This window comes from Python bivittatus, unplaced genomic scaffold (assembly GCF_059951505.1).
Source record: "Python bivittatus isolate LINGU-HERP-01145 unplaced genomic scaffold, Pbiv_v1 ctg000180_np1212, whole genome shotgun sequence".
NCBI lineage: Eukaryota > Metazoa > Chordata > Lepidosauria > Squamata > Pythonidae > Python > Python bivittatus.
Window position 1 is genome coordinate 4,376,935 of NW_028277047.1, and position 20,636 is coordinate 4,397,570.

Consider the following 20,636-nt stretch of genomic DNA (forward strand, 5'->3'; position numbering starts at 1 on the left):
ATATTTGCTAGGTTTTTCACATCCTTCAGCCAGGGGAAGGGGAAGGGGTGAGATCAAGGAGGGGAAGAGGAATAGGGACCTCTGGGGTAGGGATCTAAGACCGTCCCCCCACCTCCAAATGACCCCTCAGCCCTTGCCACAGGGGCCTGCAGCCAGCAGCCTCCCATCACCTCCCACCCAGGATCTGGGAGGCACTGCAAGGGAGAAACAGAGGATCTTTTGAGACCCACAACAACGGAGACACCGCTTGCAATCCAGAATCAGGCCCCTGCAAATGCCAGAATCTGCAAACTTTACTCAGTCTGTATAATAGTTGGAGGCAGGCCTCCGAGAAGGGAGACTTTGAGATATTGTTTGAGACACTCTTTGGGGGTTTGGCAAGAGAAAAAAACCCACATTTCTTTCTGAGCAGCCCTGAGCCTCTTTTCTCTCAACTGGGAGGGGGTGCTCTTTCTCTGACCCCCTCTATTCCTCTGGATCCATAGGCAGGAGAGGCCCAATTCCTTAATTTATCTTACAGCCTTTCTCTTTTTCATTTCTGGCGTAAACTTTGCTACTTCCTTTTTTGGGACTGAAGAGAAGGAAGTGAAGCCACCCCAGGCGGGTTGTCAGAGGCTGTTGAAGGTTGTGAAACCCCCAGCGGGGCCAAGGGAATGCATGAACTGGAGGGGGGGCAGGGGGTGAAGGATGATCTTAGCCAAAAAGCAGCTTGAGATGGTATAGAAGAAAAAAGGGGAATCCAGGGGAATCTAGGGCATTTGGGGAAAAAAAGGAGAAAGGGGAATCCAGGGGAATCTAGGACATTTGGGGAGAAAAAGGAGAAAAAGGGTAATCCAGTGGATTCTAGGACATTTGGGGAAAAAAGGGAGAAAAGGGGGAATCCTGGGGAATCTAGGACATTTGGGGGAGCAACTCAACCAGGAAGACTTGCAGAAGGAAAAAGGTTTACAACACACAGCAGTCAAAACTGCTCCGCTGGATGGGCCCATCCATGCCATGTTTCATGGAGCACAGCAATAAAATTTAGCAACGCACCTAGAAGCTCTCGGACATGCCAGATCCAAACCGCCAACCTGCATCATTCCCAAAGCTCCAGCTGGTCTCTTTCTTCTCGGCCCCGATTCCCACCTACCCATCTCTCCTGCTTCAGGACAGAGGAAGGGACCCACAGAGGAGATCCCCAAACTGAAACCAGGTGCTCGACCCCACAGGTTGGCCAAAAGATGGGCCTATGCTCCCACCAGGACTAGCTTGGATGGGCCAGGGGAAAGCATAGGGGTCAGGATTTGGGGGGTGGGGGGCAGGGGAATAAATGAATAAAAGGCCTGGCAAGAATTCTCCAATGCAGAAACTCCCAAATTGCGTGATGGAGGGTTGCGCAGGCATGTCTGCAAACATCATCCTGCTTTTCCCTCTGCCCTTTTCAAGAATTCTTGCAGCCCAGAAAGTTAATTTTGGAGAAGAGGGGGAAAGAGGAGGAGGGGAACGGAGGAGAGGGGCCACTTCCCCACAGGCCCAGCTAACCTCGAGCAAGGGGGAGGGTCTTTCCAAGGGGAGGGGGCTCTTGGAGAAGGAATAGGGGTTAGCAAGGGATGGATGAAGCCCCTGGGGACGCCAAGGCTCAAAGCCCACCAAAACAGGGGAGTTTGTTTCTGGGAGCCTCAGCAGGTGAAGGAAGGCAGGGCCAAGACATACTACTTGGTGAAAGGGGGGAGGAGAGGGTGAGTAAAGAATCCCCAAGGCTGGGAAGGGGGGGGTGTTCTGGGGGGGGTGAGGGCGAGGGAGCCGGATTTCGGGGAGAAATTTTGCATCGGGAAAGAGGAGAAAAGTTTCCTCTCTCTACTCCCCCCCCTTTTTTTCCCCCTCCTGTCGTCTAAGCTGAAAAATATAAAGAATTAGGAAGTTTGGAAGGAAAGGAATTTAAGAGCGTCTTACGAAAGAAAGGGAGCGAGGCGGGGAGAGAGAAAGAGGGGAGGGAACCAGCGGCCATTCCGCCCGGGTGCGAGGCGTGGGATGGGGGGGCCCTTCCTGCCCCTCCCCTACAGCAAACTAAAAGCAGGGGCCAAAACTCCGGGGAGAGCGGGAGACCCTCTCTCTTCCCCCCCCCCGCCCCAAGCTGCAGCGAGAAAAGGGAAAAGATCCAGAAAAGGGTCTGTCGATCGCTCCCCCCTCCCCTTTCCTTGGCTTCCTTAGGGAAGCAGGCGCCCCCCCTCCCCAGGGAAGCTGCGGGGTGCAAAGAAGGCAAAGTGGGCGCCGGGGAAGGGGGGTGGGCATTTCTCTGGAAGGACTTGCAAGAGAGGAGAGGAGGGGGGGACGCGGGGATCCCCTCCCTCGCCGGGGCCAAGAAAACTTTGCGAAGGGAGGAAGGAAGGGAGGGGGGAAAGGGGGGCTCTTGCCCCGGGGGGGGCTCGGCTCACCTCGTCCCATTTCATGAACTTGCTGCCCTTGATGAGGGTCTCCGGCACGCGCAGGGGCTCCAGCTGCAGCGCGTGCACCCCGGGGCGCGCCCCGGCCATGGCTGCGCGCTGCTGGCCCGGGACCGCCGCCGAAGCCGCTCGCTCGCTTGCTCGCTCGCTGGCTGGCTGGCTGGCTCGCTGCGCCCGCCGCCGCCTGCCTTTCCCAGGGCCGGGAGAGGCAGCGAGGCGGAGACTGCGCGGGGGTGGGCCGGGGAGGAGAGGAGAGGCTTAAAGAGGCCGCCCCGGCGCCCCGGGGGAGGGAGCGGGGGCAGCGGGCAGCGCCAAGCTGGCCAACTCCGCCGCGCGTCCCGCCGCCCCGCTCGGCCGGCGCTGGCGCTGGCACTGGCAGGTCCTGCCTCCGCTGGGTGGCAGGACCGCCGCGCCCATCGTTCCCCGCCGGGGCTGGCCCGGAGCTGTGGTCCGGCCGCTCTGGAGGGCGAGGGCTTGGAGGGACGACCTCGCAGGGCTGTGGGGCGGATAAAAGTGGATCCTGTAGACGGTTAGCCTGGAGTTGCGAAAAGCAACGGGATCGCGAGACGTTTTAAGCCGCTTTCTAATGAAATACGGAAACGGCGCTGCAGCCCCGAGGCGGGGAGCGATGAAACGGATGGAGGGCTTCAGTCTACCTTTCAAGAAAACGGGTTAGCCTGAAAAGACGCGGCAGGCTGCAGATTCACCCAGCTCTCCTACCTAGAGACCGATAGCAATTGCCATTCTTCTTATTACGGCCACTGCTCACCTGGGGCTCCCTGCAGGGCAGCCGAGGTGAGCACCAATCCGATTTACAAATCTAGGAGCGGAGCCTGCCCTGGGCCAAGAGCAGGCTGAACGGAACGCTTTTTATGGTTCATATTTGGGAATTGTCCAATTGTGCCCTTGAGGGTCGTTCGGGGGTGTGTGTGTGTACGGGGGTTTTAATTGAAAAGGGCCGAAAGAAAAGGCTGGGGGGAAACCCAGGGCCTCTCCTTTTGTAAAAGTGGGACTGAAAGCAAGCAGAAGGAGATATGTCTCTCTCTTTTTTTTAATATATTAGCCCCTGGAACTCACTGCTACTGGAACAGACTCAGGGAGGCAGAAGCAGCCATTCCAAATACGTTGGGAAGTGGGGTGGTGGAGTTTGGCACGACTTACTGGAAGCCCCAAGCTCTTAAAAGGCTACGGAGAAAGCTTAGGGGGTTCTGCACCCACATTATATTGACTCCCACTAAGATTATACTGGGAAAGAACCAGAAATGTCATTCTGGGGGGACCAGATATATAAACAGAGGGGGCTGCTGGGTTGGAGGGTGTAAAATGACCCTTGAAGCCCCCCACCCCGCCCCCTTTTAAGGGTTTTATCTGTCCCCAGTACTTTCTTTCCTTCCCCACTGTTGTTCTTTTCAAGGGTTAAAATGCAGTAATTTAGATTTTAGGCCCACAGCGGAGGAGAGCCGAAAATTCTGCACCAGCGTCTTTGATTCACCTCCGCCAAATTAAGGGGAACCCCAAAAGGGACATGCACTGAGTCCGGCGAATCTCCAGGCCCTGCTGGGGTGGTTTTCTGCGGAGCAAAGAGTCCTGAGAAATGGGAACCGTAGTCCTTGTGGAGGGCCAAGTAGGATGGAAATAGGAGCAAGAAAAATTCAGAAACTCAGCTAGCAGGTCTTTCTAAAGCCGAGCCTGTGGCTTTTAGCGCTGCCAACTTGCCTGTTGCAAAGTTTGAAACGTTGAGCAAGCTGCTAGTCCTCAAACAAAAAGGGTTTAGCTGTTTCCTGGAAGGATAAGTAGCAGCAGCATTTGGCAGGGCTGTTTGGATGCAGTTAAGAAAAAAAAACGTAGACGGGCTGCAGTGGTGTTGTTTGAAAGGCAAGGATTTCCCTGGAACCAAGCAAAACCTCCAGGAGATTTTTGGCTTTTGTGGAACCCATCTAACAGGATCAGAGCATTAAGCCAATTTGGCTTTGATCCATGGAGGAAGCCAACTTCACTTTCAAACTTCCAGAGGGTTGGAAGAGAATGTCAACGGGGACAAAAGGAAGTAAACAAGCCCTGAATCCAAGCGCTGGGCTTGCCTGCTTGAAAAAAGAGCAGAGTGTACAGAAGATCTTACATTTGCAAAGTTGCAGATTCCGGAATGAAATTTTGAAAATGTTTTCCAGAAGCTGCAGGATCCAGGTGCAACCTAAATGGGACTGAAAGGTACCTTTTAAAAAAACAACAACAATTATAATTATAATAAATTATAATAAATTATAATACATAAAAGTTGATTTATCAAATGTATCCAGCCGCCCATCTCACAAGCAAGCGTGACTGGGTGGCGTACAAGAAAACATTATTACGCTTGGCTGACAGCAGGGCTAGGCAAAACTTGGCTGGTTCTGTTGTACCAGCTAACCCAGGCTCCGGTTTGTACGCTGCAGTACCACCTCTGAACCACTTGTGGTGCTCTAGCGAGGTTACGAGAATGCACAATGGCGCCCTCTACTGGGGATGAACTGGTAGTGCAGGGTCTGAAGAACCTGGTTTGAAGCTGAAGGCTGTCTGGCAGCCTTGAGAAAAACATAATACAGCCATTCAGGGTGGATTTTTTAGAAAACGTAGCAAAAGACTCCTTGTCTGTGGTGAAACAAAGCCTCGCTCCCCGCACGGTCCTTTTGAGCAAAGGCATTTTTATTTCACCGAGGTCTGGCAAATCAATGTTTTGGCTCTCCTGCGGCCTTGAGGAATTGCTCATGAATCCGGTTGCTTTCAAAAAAGGGGGAGAGAATGAGAATGGGAACTTTTTCTTTTCTTCTTTTTTGTTGGGGGGGACACTGGACGCTGCCTGGGAGGTTTTGCGGGAAGACCGGATGTCGAGTTTGGAAACGGTAGGAAAAAGTTAAAAACATGCCTGCTTTTGTGCAAAATGTACATCCACCGAATCGGGTGGGCAGGAATCTGCTCCGTGTGTGCGCTCGATCACCGACGAGACTCTTTTTCAAATAACACCAGACAAGTCTGCAGCTGAGGATCACAGAAAAGATGGGAGTGAAAGTGAGCCAGATTCTGGGTGAAGAAAGAGGAACATTTTCCCTGATCTCTGGTCCTCTGGTTGTGACAGGGGATGATGGAACCTGTCGTTCAAGAGGTCTACAAGCTGCAAGGTTGCAGAAAACATGGGAAAAGCTTCAAAATAACCCTGGTTTGATGATGGCCCTAAAGGAAAGGAGGAGAACTTTTTTTTAAAGAAAAAGATGGATGAGCTAAGCACACAGCCCTCAAACCCTTGTATGTACCTGGCTGGAGTGTGGTTAGCCCTTGGACGAGAGACCACTAGGAGATCTCAGCACTGTCGAATAGAGAGGGAAGTAAAAAAAAAATCCAGGAAAAAGCAATGGCAAACCACTTCTGAATCATTGCCAGGAAGACCACCTTGATGTATCTGTGAAGTCACCAGCTCCAATGGAACAAGACTCTACCTTTTAAAATTAAATTGCATTGACACTTCGCCCTGGCCCACCCAGTTGCTCGTCTTAGCCCTGCCCATTTATTCATATTGCAGAAGACCCCCAATTACGCATACTGTTTTAAGAGCTGCGTAATGGAAGTTTTTGTTTAGCTATATGTTCTTTGATACGTGCTATTTTTTCTCAACTTTTTCCCCAGAACTGTCCTCAGAAACGCCTGCTCAGTTTCTGTTTTGCTTGTTGGCAAGTCTGGCTTTTCAGAAATGAGGTTCCAAAAAACACTTTTCAGCTGGGAGGGGGGGTGCTGGGGACCCTGTAAATAAACTCTTGGGCTAGTCTCCCTCAAAGAGACACAGCATTCCTTAATTTTTTAAAAAGACAAACAAGGTTTCTCTACTCCCACAATAGTTCTGGGGCAATATTTTAAAGTTTGACTCCTTTTATGGTGAAAAACTTTGCTGCAAGTCCCCAAATCCAAGTTTTATTAACGGGGAGTTTATTTTAGTCTGACAAGATGACAGTGTTTGCGCCCACAACTCCCAGTCTGTCTTTTTTGCCTTATTTTCTGTGTGAATAGCCCTGTGGCCTCGTTCAGCTAGAACAGGCCACGATCCCCAGGATCAAATCTCCAGGGGAACCCTTAATGAAATAAACAGGAGGCTGGAATGGGAGGCTTTGCACGTCACCCTGCAAGGTATTCCCAACTCTGCAAACTAAAAAGAAGCAGATAAATGGGGGGAAGTAACCTGAAATTGAATGCTAGCAATGCCTTGACTCGGTTCAGTTTTGCAAACTGGGCAGCAACATCGAAAGCAAACCATAATATTTATCTGGTGGGCCAGCATTATAAAACCAAACAGAGAAAACGCTGCGTAAAAACTGGAGCCGAAAAGCAAATGCTTCGGAGCTCCCTTCCGATTGCGACGCGGCAGAACAAGGACAGGCTCGCTCTTCTTTTTCTGCAACCCAGCAAAGAATAGGGATGCGAGGGAGTTTTAGAAAATGTGCGGTTAATTTAAGCTGTCTGCCTTCGGGTGAATTGTAAACTATGGCTCACGGGGAGCGCGGCTGACAGATCGCTCGCCGGAGAAGCTCCTTTGGGCAGGGGTATGTGAAAATCGAAAGCACGCTCTCATCTTCGAATAAGGGTTCACCAACGAAGGGGCGTCTGTTGGAGGCCGGTGCAAGGAATAGATGTGCTTCGAATGAAATGCACTTCGTTAAAATCCATTCACATGGACGGAGGCCAGGAGTGTGGTCTCTGAGTGGCAAAAGGGATCAGCGCTCACAGTTTCTCCCTACAAAAACCTACTTTGGGTTATCCCTAGGTTTCTTGGACTGCATTCACACACTGCGCTAACTATGGCTGAATAATTTGCCATCATAAGATGCTTTGCTCCACATAGAACAAAGCAGATTAATGATTTTAGTGCACCAGTCTGGCTTGGTATCATTGTCACAGGACATGTAACCATGCAGGCTATACCTAGTGACTACATTACAGGTTGTCCTCATATAGTGACTGCCTCGTTTTGTGACCATTTGCAGTTGCGTCAGGGAGGAGAAAGTAAGTTGCCAACCAGTCCTCGCGTTGACCACCTTCACAGCTCTGTAAAGCAAAGGAAAGCTGAAGGAAGATCATAAAATCATGATGTTTCACTTAGTGGCCACTTTGCTTAACAACCAAGTTGCTGGTCCCCATTGCAGTCTCTAAACGAGGACTCCCTGTCATACAATATATTAAGCTTGGTTGGTGCAAAGCTTAGTTTTAGTTTGTTGTGGCTTAACATACAAGCAATCCAGCCTACGGAGGGAGTTAACGGTTTGATGTACAGGGAGTCCCTGGGTTAAGAACACCCGGTTACAGATTACCATAGTTAAGAATAGAAACTGTTGTAGCAAAATTCGAGTTAAATCCACAATGGTTCAAGTTTATTATACACTGCTACTTAGCATACAATAATACTGTTCCAGCTTACGTACAAATTCGACTTAAGGACAGACCTTGGGAACGGAACTCGTTCTTAAACTGGGGACTCCCTGTATTTGCAAACCTGGAAAATGGGTTAATTCAGTAACCCGGGCAAAAGTGTGTGAATGCATCTGCTCTTTCATCTTTGAATTATGAGGTCTGTGTTCTTTTTTTGACACCTGTGGATGTCAGTTGTCCTGGGAAGGTCCTGCCATCTAGCGGAAGGTGTGCAGACCTACAGGTAGGCTAAAAAACTTGGATCTAGGCTATTTTTTCAAGCGAGGCCAACAAAGAGGGCAATAGGAATCAAGAATCACTTTTTAAAACATTTAAAACGACGAATCAAGAATAATAGCTGGTGAAGAATAAAGAAAACCGAGCAGTTATATAATAGACTTGAGTGGTATTGCTTTTTATGGACAAGTGAAGGAGAATTTGAGACCGTACCAAACAAGGCAGGTGTTTTTTTTTAAAAGAAAGGAGATGTTTCTAGACCTCACGCTTCCAAAGGTATACCAGAAACTAATCTGAGAATAAGATTTAAGAGTGGACTGAAAATGTATATAATAAATAAATAGGGTGATGCAAAGATCTCATCTGACATGGCCCACACTTTATTTAGAAATAAATATTCAGTGGAAGACAACGGCAGTTAGGCTTTGGGGCTCCTTGCTCCTTTTCACACTACGAAACATCTCCTAAAAACATACGTGAAAAACTCAGCCCATGAAAAAAATTGCTTAAAAACGCAGCTCATAAGCTACTTTGAAAACATGCTAACGCCGGATGTATAACTTGCACCGTGTTCTGTTCTAAACCATGTTATGTTTTAGCCGACATTTATTAAATAAGCCACAATGGATTGGGGTTCACATTTCACACTAAGCCCAATCAAACAGACCACCTCACTATCTGGATTTGTGCAAACCTACCCGTTTGGTAAAACATGTTGAAGCAAATAATCCAGTTTAGCAATGATGCCTCAATTGATTCAATTTTTAATATTCAAGGGGCAGAATTTTGGAATTTTCTCACAGGGCTGGGCCTGCAGCAGAGGGAGACAGGAACCAGGGGCAGTGGGTAGAAATAATAAAACCACTTGGTACTGGGGGAGTTGGGAAACAGACAAGATGGCTTAAATGCTTCCCATCTGGATGTTTAAACATCTTATCAAAGTCACCCCATGTCCTTTCTCCAATCTCCAAACTCAAAAGAATAATGCCGTCCGACCGTTTGGCAAGGAGCAGAAAGCATGCCAGAAATGCGGAGAATCATTCTGGAGAACGGGCATGATTGAGATGTCTTTCAACAAGACGGGAACGTCTTTCTCCAGCAGATGCTGAATCTGCAAAAGGCAACCTTGCTTAGTTTCATCCCTGGCTTTAGAATATTCCTATCAGCCACCTGCAGATTTATTTATCTGCCATCTGGGTCTTTATGTTCGTAAACCCCCAGAACATTTGCTGATTGGGTGGCATATAATATAATAAAAATTTTAAACGTACCCAACCAGGGGTGGCCACAGGTGATGGTCAAAAAGTCAAGTTGGCCCCCACAATGGTGCAGTTGTGAGGGCCATCTTGACTTTTTTGACCATGCCTGCAGACTCTCCTGCGTTCAACAACCAGCAGGGTTATTTTTAATAGTAGCAGTCATGCCCTGCTGAAAGTTTCGGGGGCATTTCTTTGTCCCACCTCTTCTCTTTCAATTTCATGGAACCGCTGAATTTCATAGGGAAGTTACATTGGGAAATTCGGGAATTGTCTTTCCAAGCCTCCAGCAGAGACAGGTGTTTTTCAGCATCTCATTTTTTAAAATAGGAAATTAACCCCTGGCCTCCAAATCAATCCTTCTGCATTTTCCCCAGCACGTAAAATCCTAATGTGGGGGAAACTCCCTTTCTGTTTAATTTTTGAGCACGCAGCCATCAGAAATAAGTCGGTCCCTTTAATGTTAGTTTTTGTTATTTCTGTATTGTTCTTTTTAAAAATTCTAATAAAGTTATTGGAAGGGAGGGAGGGAGGGAGGGAGGGAGGAAGGAAGGAAGGAAGGAAGGAAGGAAGAAAGTAAAAGAAAGAGGAGGGAGGGAGGGAAGGGAGGGAGGGAGGGAAAGAAGGAGGAGGGAGGGAGGAAGGGAGGAAGGAAGGAAGAAAGGAAGGAAGGAAGGAAGGAAAAGGAGGAGGAGGGAGGGAAAGAAGGAAGGAAAAGAAAGAGGAGGGAGAGAAGGAAGGAAGGAAGGAAGGAAGGAAGGAAGGAAGGAAGGAAGGAAGGAAGGAAGGAAGGAAGGAAGGAAGATTCTGCATGTGCTCAGTGACACTCTCCTCTTTTTCTCCCTTAACGAAAGCTTTGCATCGTAATCAACAAAGACTTCTAAGGACCCTGATGAATAAGAAAATCCAAAATCAGATAATAGGATTTGAAGACCCATCCGTGCAAAAGGATGTCCAAGAATTTCTCCAGAGTGCTCTGGGGGACGGGAAAGCAGAGCTTGCTTGCTTGCTGGATCGATTTAATCCCCTTTTTCAAAAGCCAGCAAATGACAGGCTCTGGATTTCATGGGTGGATCTCCTTTGTCCTTTCAAAACATCTCGCCAAAACGATTTCACGGTGGAGCCAGAAGGGGGAAGGCGCGAGCTGAGTGTGTGTTTGCACACCCATTCGGAGATGCATGTTCAACCAGACCGGCTATTTTCTGTTCTTATTTCTTTCATTTATTGCTACAAAAAGAGACAGAATCTGACGTGGGGCTTCCAAGGCAGAGCAATTCATTTTGGGGATGGAATGGGATATTCCAGGAAAGGTTGTGCTAGAATAAAATTGTTGCTGTTTAAGAAGTTACAAGATTTGTCTTCTTTTTCTCTCTGGACAAAATCTAGGGTCTGTAATAAACAAGCAGATAGATAGATAGATAGATAGATAGATAGATAGATAGATAGATAGACAGACAGACAGACACACACACACAGACACACACACACACACACACACACACTCATACATTGCCTATATCAGTATTTCTCAACCTTGGCAACTTTAAGATGTGTGGACTTCAACTCCCAGAATTCCCTAGCCAGCCATGCTGGCTGGGGGATTCTGGGAGTTGAAGTCCACACATCTTAAAGTTGCCAAGGTTGAGAAACACTGGCCCATATCATGATCTGTTTCATTCTGTTTATTGAACAACTCCACCCTTTATCCAAATCTCCGGCACAGAACCACTGCAAGGATAAAACTAGAGAAGGGGGCGTTTGGTATCCCCAACTTGGCCTGATTTATGAACGAAGTTTCTAGGAGCAAGAAACCGAATCTAGAGAGAGCCCCCCTTTTCCAGAACGCAGAAGTCCAAATTCTGACTTTTCTAGAGTCAACATCTTGGGGGGACATTCTAGAGAAGCAAAATGCTGGCAATTTTTGTAGAATTTCACTCGGGCTCATCACAGCTCTGATCTGCGATTCTGATTTAAAAAAAAAAATCACAGTCCACATGGCTATTACAGTGGTGGTTTTCCGGAACGATAAGAAGGGAGTCTGTCAGTTTTTGTAGGCGATCCGATCCAGGCTACCAATGTTGGCTGGTCCCTCGGACGAAGCTTCACCCGTCAACGTCCTCCAGCCTCAATAGGTGGATCTTGGTGCAAGAATTCTGATAGAAGAAGCAAAGGGAATCTCGTCTGCTCAAATTGCCACCAGAAGCATCACTGGTTTGCAGGTGCTTGCAATGGGGAGCGGTATCCCCTAGTCTAGGATCCCCCCAAACTTGGGCAACCCAACAGGGCTGGCTCTCCAAACCCAGGGAGAGCTGCTGTCGACCTGGAGCAGACTCGCTGAATCTCTGACTCAGTCCAGCTGCTGCTTCTTGTCTTTGGCAGGAAGTGGCTGAATTGAGCTTCTATTGGGGCCCAAGGCACGTGACCCCCCTCTCTTCTTCCGCCCCCCCCCTTTGCAAGGATCCTGTATCTTAAAGCCATAGAAATCTCTCTCTCTTTGGGGCATGTGGTGACACAATAGGCCATCTCTCTGCAACATCCCCGGTCAGCACCGGTCTGTATTTTTTTTTTTCGGGGACAAAGTGTCCTGTTTGCACATTGTGGCTCTGCAGGCGACTGGCAACAGATCCTGCCTTTCTTAATACCTGCTAAAGTTGCCCGCTTTTCTTATCGGGGGGGGGGGCAGAATTCTCTCTCTTTTAAGGGCTACGACGGCGGCAGCCAAACGCCAAGAAAGAACCTGTTGTTCTGTGGCCCCTTCTGCCCCTGGAGCAAAGCTGGTGGGTTTGTCAGCTGCAAAAGGCTTGGCAAAAAATGCCAGAAGGGGGGCAGATTTTCTAAACCATAAATGCTGGGATTTCTTTTCCTTGTTCCCCACTGATGCCATCGACCACAAATGCAATCGAAGGGTGTCAACATTAAATTTGCATTGAATGTAAACGTAAATGCAATCCACGTGTGTCAACATTCCCGCAAAGTTCACCAAGCTGTGGATGTTCTGTCACTTTAGACAGAAGGGACTTGTCTGAAATTCAATCCTGGGTAAAGAAACACGGTCGAACCGCCTTTTAATCATGATCGACTCCTGAAATCCAATGCGGGACAATACAGGAACAAGGCGTATTCTCCTTGATGTGCTGTTGTTGTTAAAACGTCTCTTTCTCCCCACCCTGTCTGTCCCCAGCAACCATCCTAGACCTTTGCCCTTCCTGGATTTAGAAAATAGTTTTAAATGGGCCAGACACAGATGTGACACCTTGGCGCAGGAGAGGCGAGCAACTGATAGCACCCAGCACCGCTTCTCCCGACTAGGAAGAACACCCAGTGCGGCCAGATTGATTCAGTCGCAACAGCATAAGTGAATCTCTATTTAGACACAAATATTGCAAATGTATAAATACCATGCGCTGTATATCTCATGCAGTATTTGTCATGTGACACGCCTGCAACTGTGGACGTGTGTGCTTGTAATCTACCTTCTGGTGGGGATATTTGTTGCACATATAATTAATCTCAGACCGACTCTGCAGGTTGCCTTATAAAAATATAAGGTATACATCTGTAATAGTGTGTGGGAATGACCTTGGGAGACGGGGCCCAGAGACCCTGCCTAGGGAATGGCCGGATAAGAGGGAGCCTAGCCCACAGCAGGATAATGGACGGGGCAAGAGGCTCAGAAGGGACCCTCCCTAATTTAAGGAGTTGTAAAGGAGAATTGTACTTTCAGACTTGCAAGATTCTATTAATATAGCCTTATGATGCAGAAGACTTAACTCATCTGGTTGTGTTTCCTGCTTGGTCTACCTGGGAAGGCTGACAGTAACCCCAAGATGCTCGGATAGCTGCTTATAATGGCTTTATAGGGTATGGCTTGATCCCTGTTCTGCTTACATGCCCCCCTCTGATATCAACTTGAATTTATAAATAAAGTTCAGGCAGGCCAGCTTGGCTTGCTTTCCAGAATACCGGGGGATATTAAAGGAGTGAAGCCACCACCCAACTGATATCCTAGGTTAGGTCTGCTTTGGGAAACATTTCGGGAGGGGGAAGAAGGAGAAAGGAGAAAGGAGAAAGGAGAAAGGGAGGAGGAGAAAGGGGGGAGGAGGAGGAGGAGAATTTGGAGGCATCCGAAAGCCACCTTCCCAGGGTGGGCGTCAGGTGCGATCGACCCGGGTGCGAAAGGCAGAGTGGGGAGGGGGCCGGCGGACACTCCCTTTCCTTCCACGGGACGGGGCAATTTCCTGCGCGGGGACGGCGCAGCCGGACAAAGCCGGCGGTGGGGAGAGGCGGCGGGAGGGAGAGGCGCGCGGCCCCTTTAAGGGGGCGGGGTGGGGGGAGGGAGACGGAGCCAGTGACACCGGCGGCGGCGGCGGCGGCGGCAGCACCGTCGGGACAAAGGGGACGCCCCGGATCGGGACCGGCTGGCCTCGGGGCTGCGACCGCGGCGAGAACCGGGGGCGGCGGAGCGCGGGGCGTCTGGCAAGCGGAGGAAGAGGAGGAGGAGGAGGAGGAGGAGGCGCGGAAAGAAAGGAAGGAAGGGAGGGAGCGAGCGAGCGAGCGAGCGAGCGAGAGGCGGAGTTGGGGATCGGGAGGCTCCGATCCGGATCCTGCCCGGCGCCGCACGTGGGGAAGAGGCGAGGGGAGAGAAGCCGCGCCCCCCGCCCCGCCGGCCGGTTCACACGTGCTCCGCGGACTCCGGCCGGGAACAAAAGAGGGGACGCGCGTCTCCGCGGGCGGCGAGCGGAGGGGCTGGCGCTCCGCTGGCCGATGGCGGCTCCGTGCAGCCCGGAGAGCGGCGCGCCGGGGGAGCGGCCCCGCGTCTACTTCCAGAGCCCCCCGGCGGCGGGGGAGGCGGGCGCCGAGGACGAGGAGGGCCCCGTGCGGCGCCAGGGGCGGGTGACGGTGAAATACGACCGCAAGGAGCTCCGGAAGCGGCTGCACCTGGAGGAGTGGATCCTGGAGCAGCTGACGGTCCTCTACGACTGCCAGGTCGGCGCGAGGCTCGGCGGCGGGCTGGCCGGGGCTCCGCGGCGCGGCGCGGCGCTCGCAGGCGGGAAGGGGGCGGAGGAGGCGCGGAGGACCCTTCCCCCGATCCCGGGCTTGCCCAGCGAAGGGGCGGCGCGGGGCTCTGGATCCAGAGGAAGGGCTGCCCGGCGCCCCCGCCGTCCCCGCCCGGTTTTCCGGAGGTCAAGTCTCCGTAGCTTCTCCCCCCTCGCTTTGGGGTCCTGACCGGCTCCCGGCCCCCGGCCCCCTACCCTAGCCCCCTCTAGCTCAGCCCCTGCCCCATCCTGCCCCATGCCCCTCCAGCCTCTCCCTCCAAGTCTCCCCCGGCCCCTAACCCAGCGCCAGCCGCCGCCCCCCTGCTCCTCGGACCGGCCCGAAGCCCGCGAGGGCACCAAAGTCCGGCTGCCTCTCCTCTGGCGATCGGAGGGTCCCGCTGGGGCCGGAGCCTGGAAACGAAGCCGGCTCTGTCCCGAACACAACTTTTGGCCCTGACGGCGGCTTCCCCGGGGCTTGCGCTGTTCCCCGCAAGGAGGGACGTGGATCTCTTGCTTGGCGCTGGCACTTCCGTTCCCAAACCTCCTTAGAAGAAGGCCGCTCCGCTGCTGGCATTCCTTGGCCACACCCAAGCCTTCGCTTCCCACCGTCTCCATCCCCAATTCATTCCAAGCCCCCCATCTCTAGGACCCCTTTGGCCAAGAAGCACGTCTCCCCCCCCCTGTTCCAAGTCGGCCTGTTTTCATCAAGGGTCTCTCCCCATTGAGGCTACCCACCCCCTTCTCTGACCCAGCAACCCAGGGGACCTCCAGATTTGACGGGGCTCCGGCTCCCCCCAGTTGCTAGCTGGGAATCCTGGGGGCTGTACTCCTTGCACGCCCCAAGCCTTTCTCCGGTTGCCAAATCTTGCTAACACAACCCTCCCCGTCCCTCCCACGCCCCGGCTCCCAAAGCGCTGCAGGAATCTCCCCATTCCTGAAGAGGTGGTTCAGAGTGAAGGTCACTTAAGGTCACTGGGTAACCCAGTCCTTCTGGCCTGGTTTCCAGAGCCTCTGCGCAGCATGGAAAAACTTTTGTCCCGTGTCTCAAACCTCCCCGCTGGAGTCAGAATACGGCCTTTTATTATTCCAATTGTGCAAAGTGTCATGAGTTGAGGGGGGCAGGCATTCGGTTGCCCCGTGGTGTCGGATGGATTTTGCAACTGGGCACACTTGTAGCGTTGCCCCCTTTCCCTGGCAGCCTGTGAATGGGATCTAAATTTGCGTCCCGGCGGATCACGGTAGCCGTATCAGCTTTCGGGGCCCGTCTGTCTCACTTCTGGCAACTACCTTAGCTCCTGCTAAGTGCTGTCTGGGAACCAGCTTGCGTGTTTTGGGGGGGGGAAACAAGAAGGGGAGATCACGTTGGCGAGGTAGGCCTTAGGTCAAAGCTTGGAAAATGAGAAGCAGGCTGGGAAAGGGAGATTCTAGTTGACAATTACCTAAAGGAGCCATAAATGTCAGCCTTGAGCAGCGAGGCACGGCCTGCGAACCTTCGCTCCTTCACCCCCGTGCTGCCACTAAAACTTAAATCTTGCCACCAGCCCTGTCCTTGTTTACCAAGCTGGTTGTGCGAATGGAGACATATGAAGGGAGGTGGGGGGGGTGTTGGTCGGTCAAGGCCATTTCTAGCTTGCAAAGAGAGCTTTCCTGAGAGCCAGACTTAAAGATAGTAGCCATTTAGGTCTGCCTACGTTGGCGGGCAAATGAGCAAGCGACCTTTTGGAAGAAATTAAAAAAAAAACAAAGCTTCTTTTCCTAAATAGCTTATGTGCATTACGGCAGGTATTAAAAGCAATTTAGCCATAAAAAGCAGAAAAACCCTGCGAGCCGCTTGGAAGACGTCCTTTTAAGATCAATTTTTAATCAATGAGCCTGATTAATTTATAGGTCAGTTCTGAGGATGTTCAGGGCTAAGTGCTGGATGGGTGACTTCTAGAAGGGTTGGAGCGCAACCCTCATTATCCTCTCTTATCCGGGGATGATGGGAGATGTCCTCCCCACTCACCCAAAAGTCACCTTCTGGAGGCTGATGCAGCGATGTTAAGGCTGGCTTTAAAAATAGGTTTGCTCGGCGTGCTTCCCTGCAAGAAGAGAACTAGTTTGTAAAGGAAAAATGAATCGAAGAGCCATCCCTTCCAAAAACTGGCAGGACGTTTGTGTTTAGAAACAAGCACAGAGGGATTCCAGATGGCACCCCCCTTGGACCCTCACCCAGATATTTCTGAGCGAAGGGAGGGAAGGAAGAAGAGAGTCCGCCAAACAGGCGAAAGTTAATAGAGAAGGGGATGGGAGACCATCCGGTTGGATGTTGGGTCCCAGTTCCAGGACACTGGGAAGCAAACCTACAACACGTCTCTCGGCTTGCGGGGCCAGAGCGAAAGTAGTTGCTGACCTCACTCCTTCCTTCCGGTTCTTCCTATGGGGAATTGCAGGGCATCCCAGGAAATAGGAAGGTGATGAGAGTGCTATTCGCAAAATCCTCTTTTTTGGCCGGGCAGGGCGGGGGGGGGGGTGTTTAACTTCGACAAGAAGTTAAAATTGCAGGGGGAGGGTTCACACAACACATCAAGCTAGACTAAGAAATGAACTCACGCGGCTCAGCATGTGGTGGGGGCCCAATTTTTCTACAGGAGGTTTCAGATTGGATGATTGGAGACTGCCTGTTGCATCGAGGCAATGCCCCCGGGGCCAATCCAGCCTGGTCTGTTTCTCTGTTTCTCTCTCTATTTGATTACGGCAAGAGGAATCACATGTGGGACTTAAGTTTGCCCACCCTTATTCTTCCAGGAAGAAGAAATTCCCGAATTAGAAATAGATGTGGATGAACTTTTGGACATGGAGAGCGACGAATCGCGGAGCGCCAGGGTGAAGGTAAAAAGGACAGGGAAGAGAAAAATCTTGCTTTTTGCACACACATTACAAGAGGGGCTTGAGAAAGGGTGTGTGTGTGTGTTTTGTTCTCTAACACCAGGGGCACAAGAAGACCAAAACCCTGGGTGGGTCCTTCCAAGCAACACCCAAAGGCAGACATAAGATCCAGCTGGGATGTGTAACCTTTTAAAAAAATAATAACAAAGGGGAATTTTAAAAAATCAGAGCTCTCAACGTTGGACCGATGGCGAGCTTTGGAAAAGAGCCGTCAGATCCCAGCAGGATGGAGCTTATCTGAATCTTTATTCTGTTGTTTTCTCTCCCCAACCCCCCCCAAAAAAACATTGCAGGAACTTCTGGTCGATTGCTACAAGCCCACGGAGGTGAGTGTTGGCTTATTAGACTAAACACCCCCTTGCTCTCCAACCAACTTATTTATCTTCACAGTGGCCAGTTTCTCTCCCCCTCCTGGCAACAAAAACTCCCCCTGGAGGGGTTCTAGTCCCTACCATCTCTTTCCCAGCAGCTGCAAAACAGCTGCTGCCTCCGCCTCTGTGGGTCCTCCTCATCCCGCTCAGCACCTGTTAGGGGAGGAGGGCCGGGGGGGGCTGGTTCCCCCCCTCCTCGCCCGGCCCCTTCTCCCAAGCCTGGCCTCCTGAAACAGAGCACTTGAGAGATTTGGGGTGAGGTGGGGGAGCCAGGTTGCAAGGCAGGAACAGGAGCAGCGCAAGGAAAAGCAACAGCCCCCGTTTGGGGGTAGACTGCTTCGGTCCATGGAGGCTCTGCTTCGCAATCCCAGCTCAAGCAACCCCTTTAAGCTAGGTAGCTGCATGGATCTTGCAGATTTAATTCTGCAGGGGAGTAAGTTTTACTCAGGGCCAGCTGGAGGGGCTGGGTGAGCCTTTTTCTTCTCTCTCCCTCCAGGTGTTCATAGCTGACTTGCTAGACAAGATCCGAGGAATGCAGAAACTAAGCACCCCGCAAAAGAAGTGACCCGCAGACTGTGACCCGCCATCCTTTGTGGCCCCCGCAATTCGGGGCAGTGTGTCGCTGACGTGTTGGCAATGCTGGGTTTCAGGGAAGGGGGAGCGCTTTCACAGGGCTGGGGAGAATTGGTTAGTCCCCCCCCCCCAAGAACCACAAAAAGAGGAGGATTCTCCCTCTGGGGATGCTTTGATAATCAAAATGATCTGGTCGCCTTTTAGCAATATCTCTCTGCCCCCCCCGCCCCATCTGTCCTGGCTCCACGTGAGTGTGTCTGTGTGTGCAGGGGGGGCATTTGTTCTCAAGAGGGGGGCACAAAGAGAGTAGGATCTTAAAAAGAGATTCGGACGGGGGAGCATTTGGATTTGGGGGAGGGTCCTTTGTTTTTTTTTTAATTATTGTGTTTTTATATAAATTTAATAAAGATGCTTTGAGAAGTGACAGCCTGGTTTTTGCATTGGGAGAGAAGAGAGTGGAGGAGAAGGGTTTGGGGAGGGACTGGAGTCTCCCATAACTTAACGAAACACGTGAAAGGGGGAAAAACATTTTTTTTAAACACGCAGAATCCCAAAATGAAGCAGGGGAGGCTTCTGTGAGCACAGGGGCGCACAGGGGTGCCCACGGGCGCCCACGGGCGGTGGGTTGCCCACCCCTAGCCTCAAGTTTCATGCAACTGAAAAGTCACGCAATTCAAAAGTTTCATGCAATTCAAAAAGCCAAAGTCCAGGTTTAACAAAAGCCACACGTTGTATGTCGTAGAACAAGCTATGCATGCACGCACCGCCCCCCCCCCCCGGCTTCATGAGATGGCCTGCTTCAAATAACACACCACAATAGTAGCTAGGATTCCTACCCTGTGCTCAACGACCCAACTCCGGTCCAGCACATTGCCCGATTCTGGTCGCTTTTTCACAGACATGAACAGAAGATGCAAAGGCTGGTGGGTGTCTGGATTAGGGCACCTGGGAGACTCCAGCTGCAGAAACGCATGAAGGTTGGGGCTACGCACTTTCCTGCAGCAAGGCGTTTTTCTCATGCGGCAATTATTACAGGACAGGGGGAAGAACCATGCTAGTTAGACAGCTAGCTATTCCAGGAATCGGGGTTTAGCCACAGCACTGCTTCGGGGATGTCATCTTAAAGCTACTCAGACTTGTGACCAACCGTGGCTGGCAGTTTTGGCTTCCCTGGTCACTAGTGTGTTGTGGGGGGGGAGAAGAGGACATTTGATTTCCCCTCCCTGGCAAAAGGGACTCCTCCCTCTAAACCACTTCTAATTAGAGGTGAAAAATACAGACCGACACACCTTTGCCTCGGCTGTCCCAGCGGAGTTGCAGACAGCGCCGCCGCCCCCCTCGGTCGCGGCTGAGCTCAGCAAGGAAAGAATGCTTTGCGGGGCCTGGAGCTAATCGGCGCTTCGTGCTTCCAGCCTGAAGTCACCATTGAGCAGAGAAGGCTGCTCGCTTGGGTCTGCTCGTCCACGTGGCTCGGAGGCACTTTCGCCAAAGCCTGGCACCTCTCGCGGAGCCCGGGCCGGGAAGGAGATGGGAGAAAGCAAGCTGGCACTCTGAACCACCACTTAGGGCCCTTCTGCCCATGGGTGAAAAAGAGAAGATTCAAGGATGCTGGTTCCACAAGGCTGGGCTGGGGATTGTTCGGAGGCTGTGCATGTTCTTAAAAACATCTAAAAAGATCAGGTGGCTCTAAGCCTTTCGTGGATGGCAGGAGAAAAGCCTCTCTCTTCCCAGCGAGGAATCTCGTCTTTCCGATTTGAAACAAGGGAGCACAAGCATACACTTTCCTAGCTGCCCATTTGCAAAGCACGTTTCTAAAACATCTGCAGGGCTTGCCCAGAAACGTGAGACCTGCCAACATCCCCAGACCCGTTCATCAAATCCCAACATTCAGGGGTGTGTGTGTGTGTGTGTGTGTGTGTGTGAGAGAGAGAGAGAGAGAGAGAATTTTATATTTTATGCAGGTAAAAAAAAAAAAGAGGAACCCAATTCTCAGTGCACTAGACCTGAAAGTACTGGATGTGGCCAGAATCACAACACAATGGGTGGGAAGGGCAGTGAGATGATGATTTTCAGTGCTCAGAAGATGACAAAAGGAGGTTTAAAATGAATAGAGCTCTTTCCGCAGGGCTACAAGAACTAATCTGATCACACGCACAACCGTTGGCCTAACAGACAAAGCCACAAAGTTAGCCCTGAATGTGATCCTCCCCATCACAGGCCACCATTTCAACTGTTCCCACTTATGTCGTGGGGTGGGGAAGGCTGCCATCGCACATCAGACTCACACGAAACTTCTCCGTTTCCTGGAGGACCCAAAGCCTCCATGCAAATCGTGCAGCGGGTTGACCAGGAACGTCTGGGACACTTGTGACCGGCTGCTGG

At 51.3% G+C, this 20,636-nt stretch overlaps 2 protein-coding genes across 3 annotated transcripts in view; one reads left to right on the plus strand and one right to left on the minus strand.

The window, feature by feature from the left end:
- Positions 1-2,640, minus strand: part of PLCB3 (phospholipase C beta 3) — a 42,530-nt gene extending 39,890 nt beyond the window's left edge. For both annotated transcript variants that reach the window (XM_088137352.1, XM_088137351.1), the window contains exon 1: positions 2,418-2,640. In XM_088137352.1, coding sequence (XP_087993478.1) covers positions 2,418-2,516 — 99 coding nt within the window. In that variant the 5' untranslated portion in view covers positions 2,517-2,640. The remainder of the gene's footprint in view (positions 1-2,417) is intronic.
- Positions 2,641-13,724: 11,084 nt separating this feature from the next.
- PPP1R14B (protein phosphatase 1 regulatory inhibitor subunit 14B) lies at positions 13,725-18,384 on the plus strand. The gene is made up of 4 exons (XM_088137354.1): positions 13,725-14,332; positions 17,170-17,253; positions 17,604-17,636; positions 18,178-18,384. Exons 1-4 carry the CDS (start codon positions 14,111-14,113, stop codon positions 18,244-18,246), a joined length of 408 nt encoding a protein of 135 aa, XP_087993480.1. The 5' UTR covers positions 13,725-14,110; the 3' UTR covers positions 18,247-18,384.
- The last annotated feature ends 2,252 nt before the right edge of the window (positions 18,385-20,636 follow it).

Coding starts and splice junctions, on each gene's coding strand:
- PPP1R14B (XM_088137354.1), top strand. CDS start 14,111: ATGGCGGCTCCGTGCAGCCCGGAGAGCGGCGCGCCGGGGGAGCGGCCC. Junction 14,333..17,169: donor CGGTCCTCTACGACTGCCAG/GTCGGCGCGAGG, acceptor TTATTCTTCCAG/GAAGAAGAAATTCCCGAATT. Junction 17,637..18,177: donor ATTGCTACAAGCCCACGGAG/GTGAGTGTTGGC, acceptor CTCTCCCTCCAG/GTGTTCATAGCTGACTTGCT.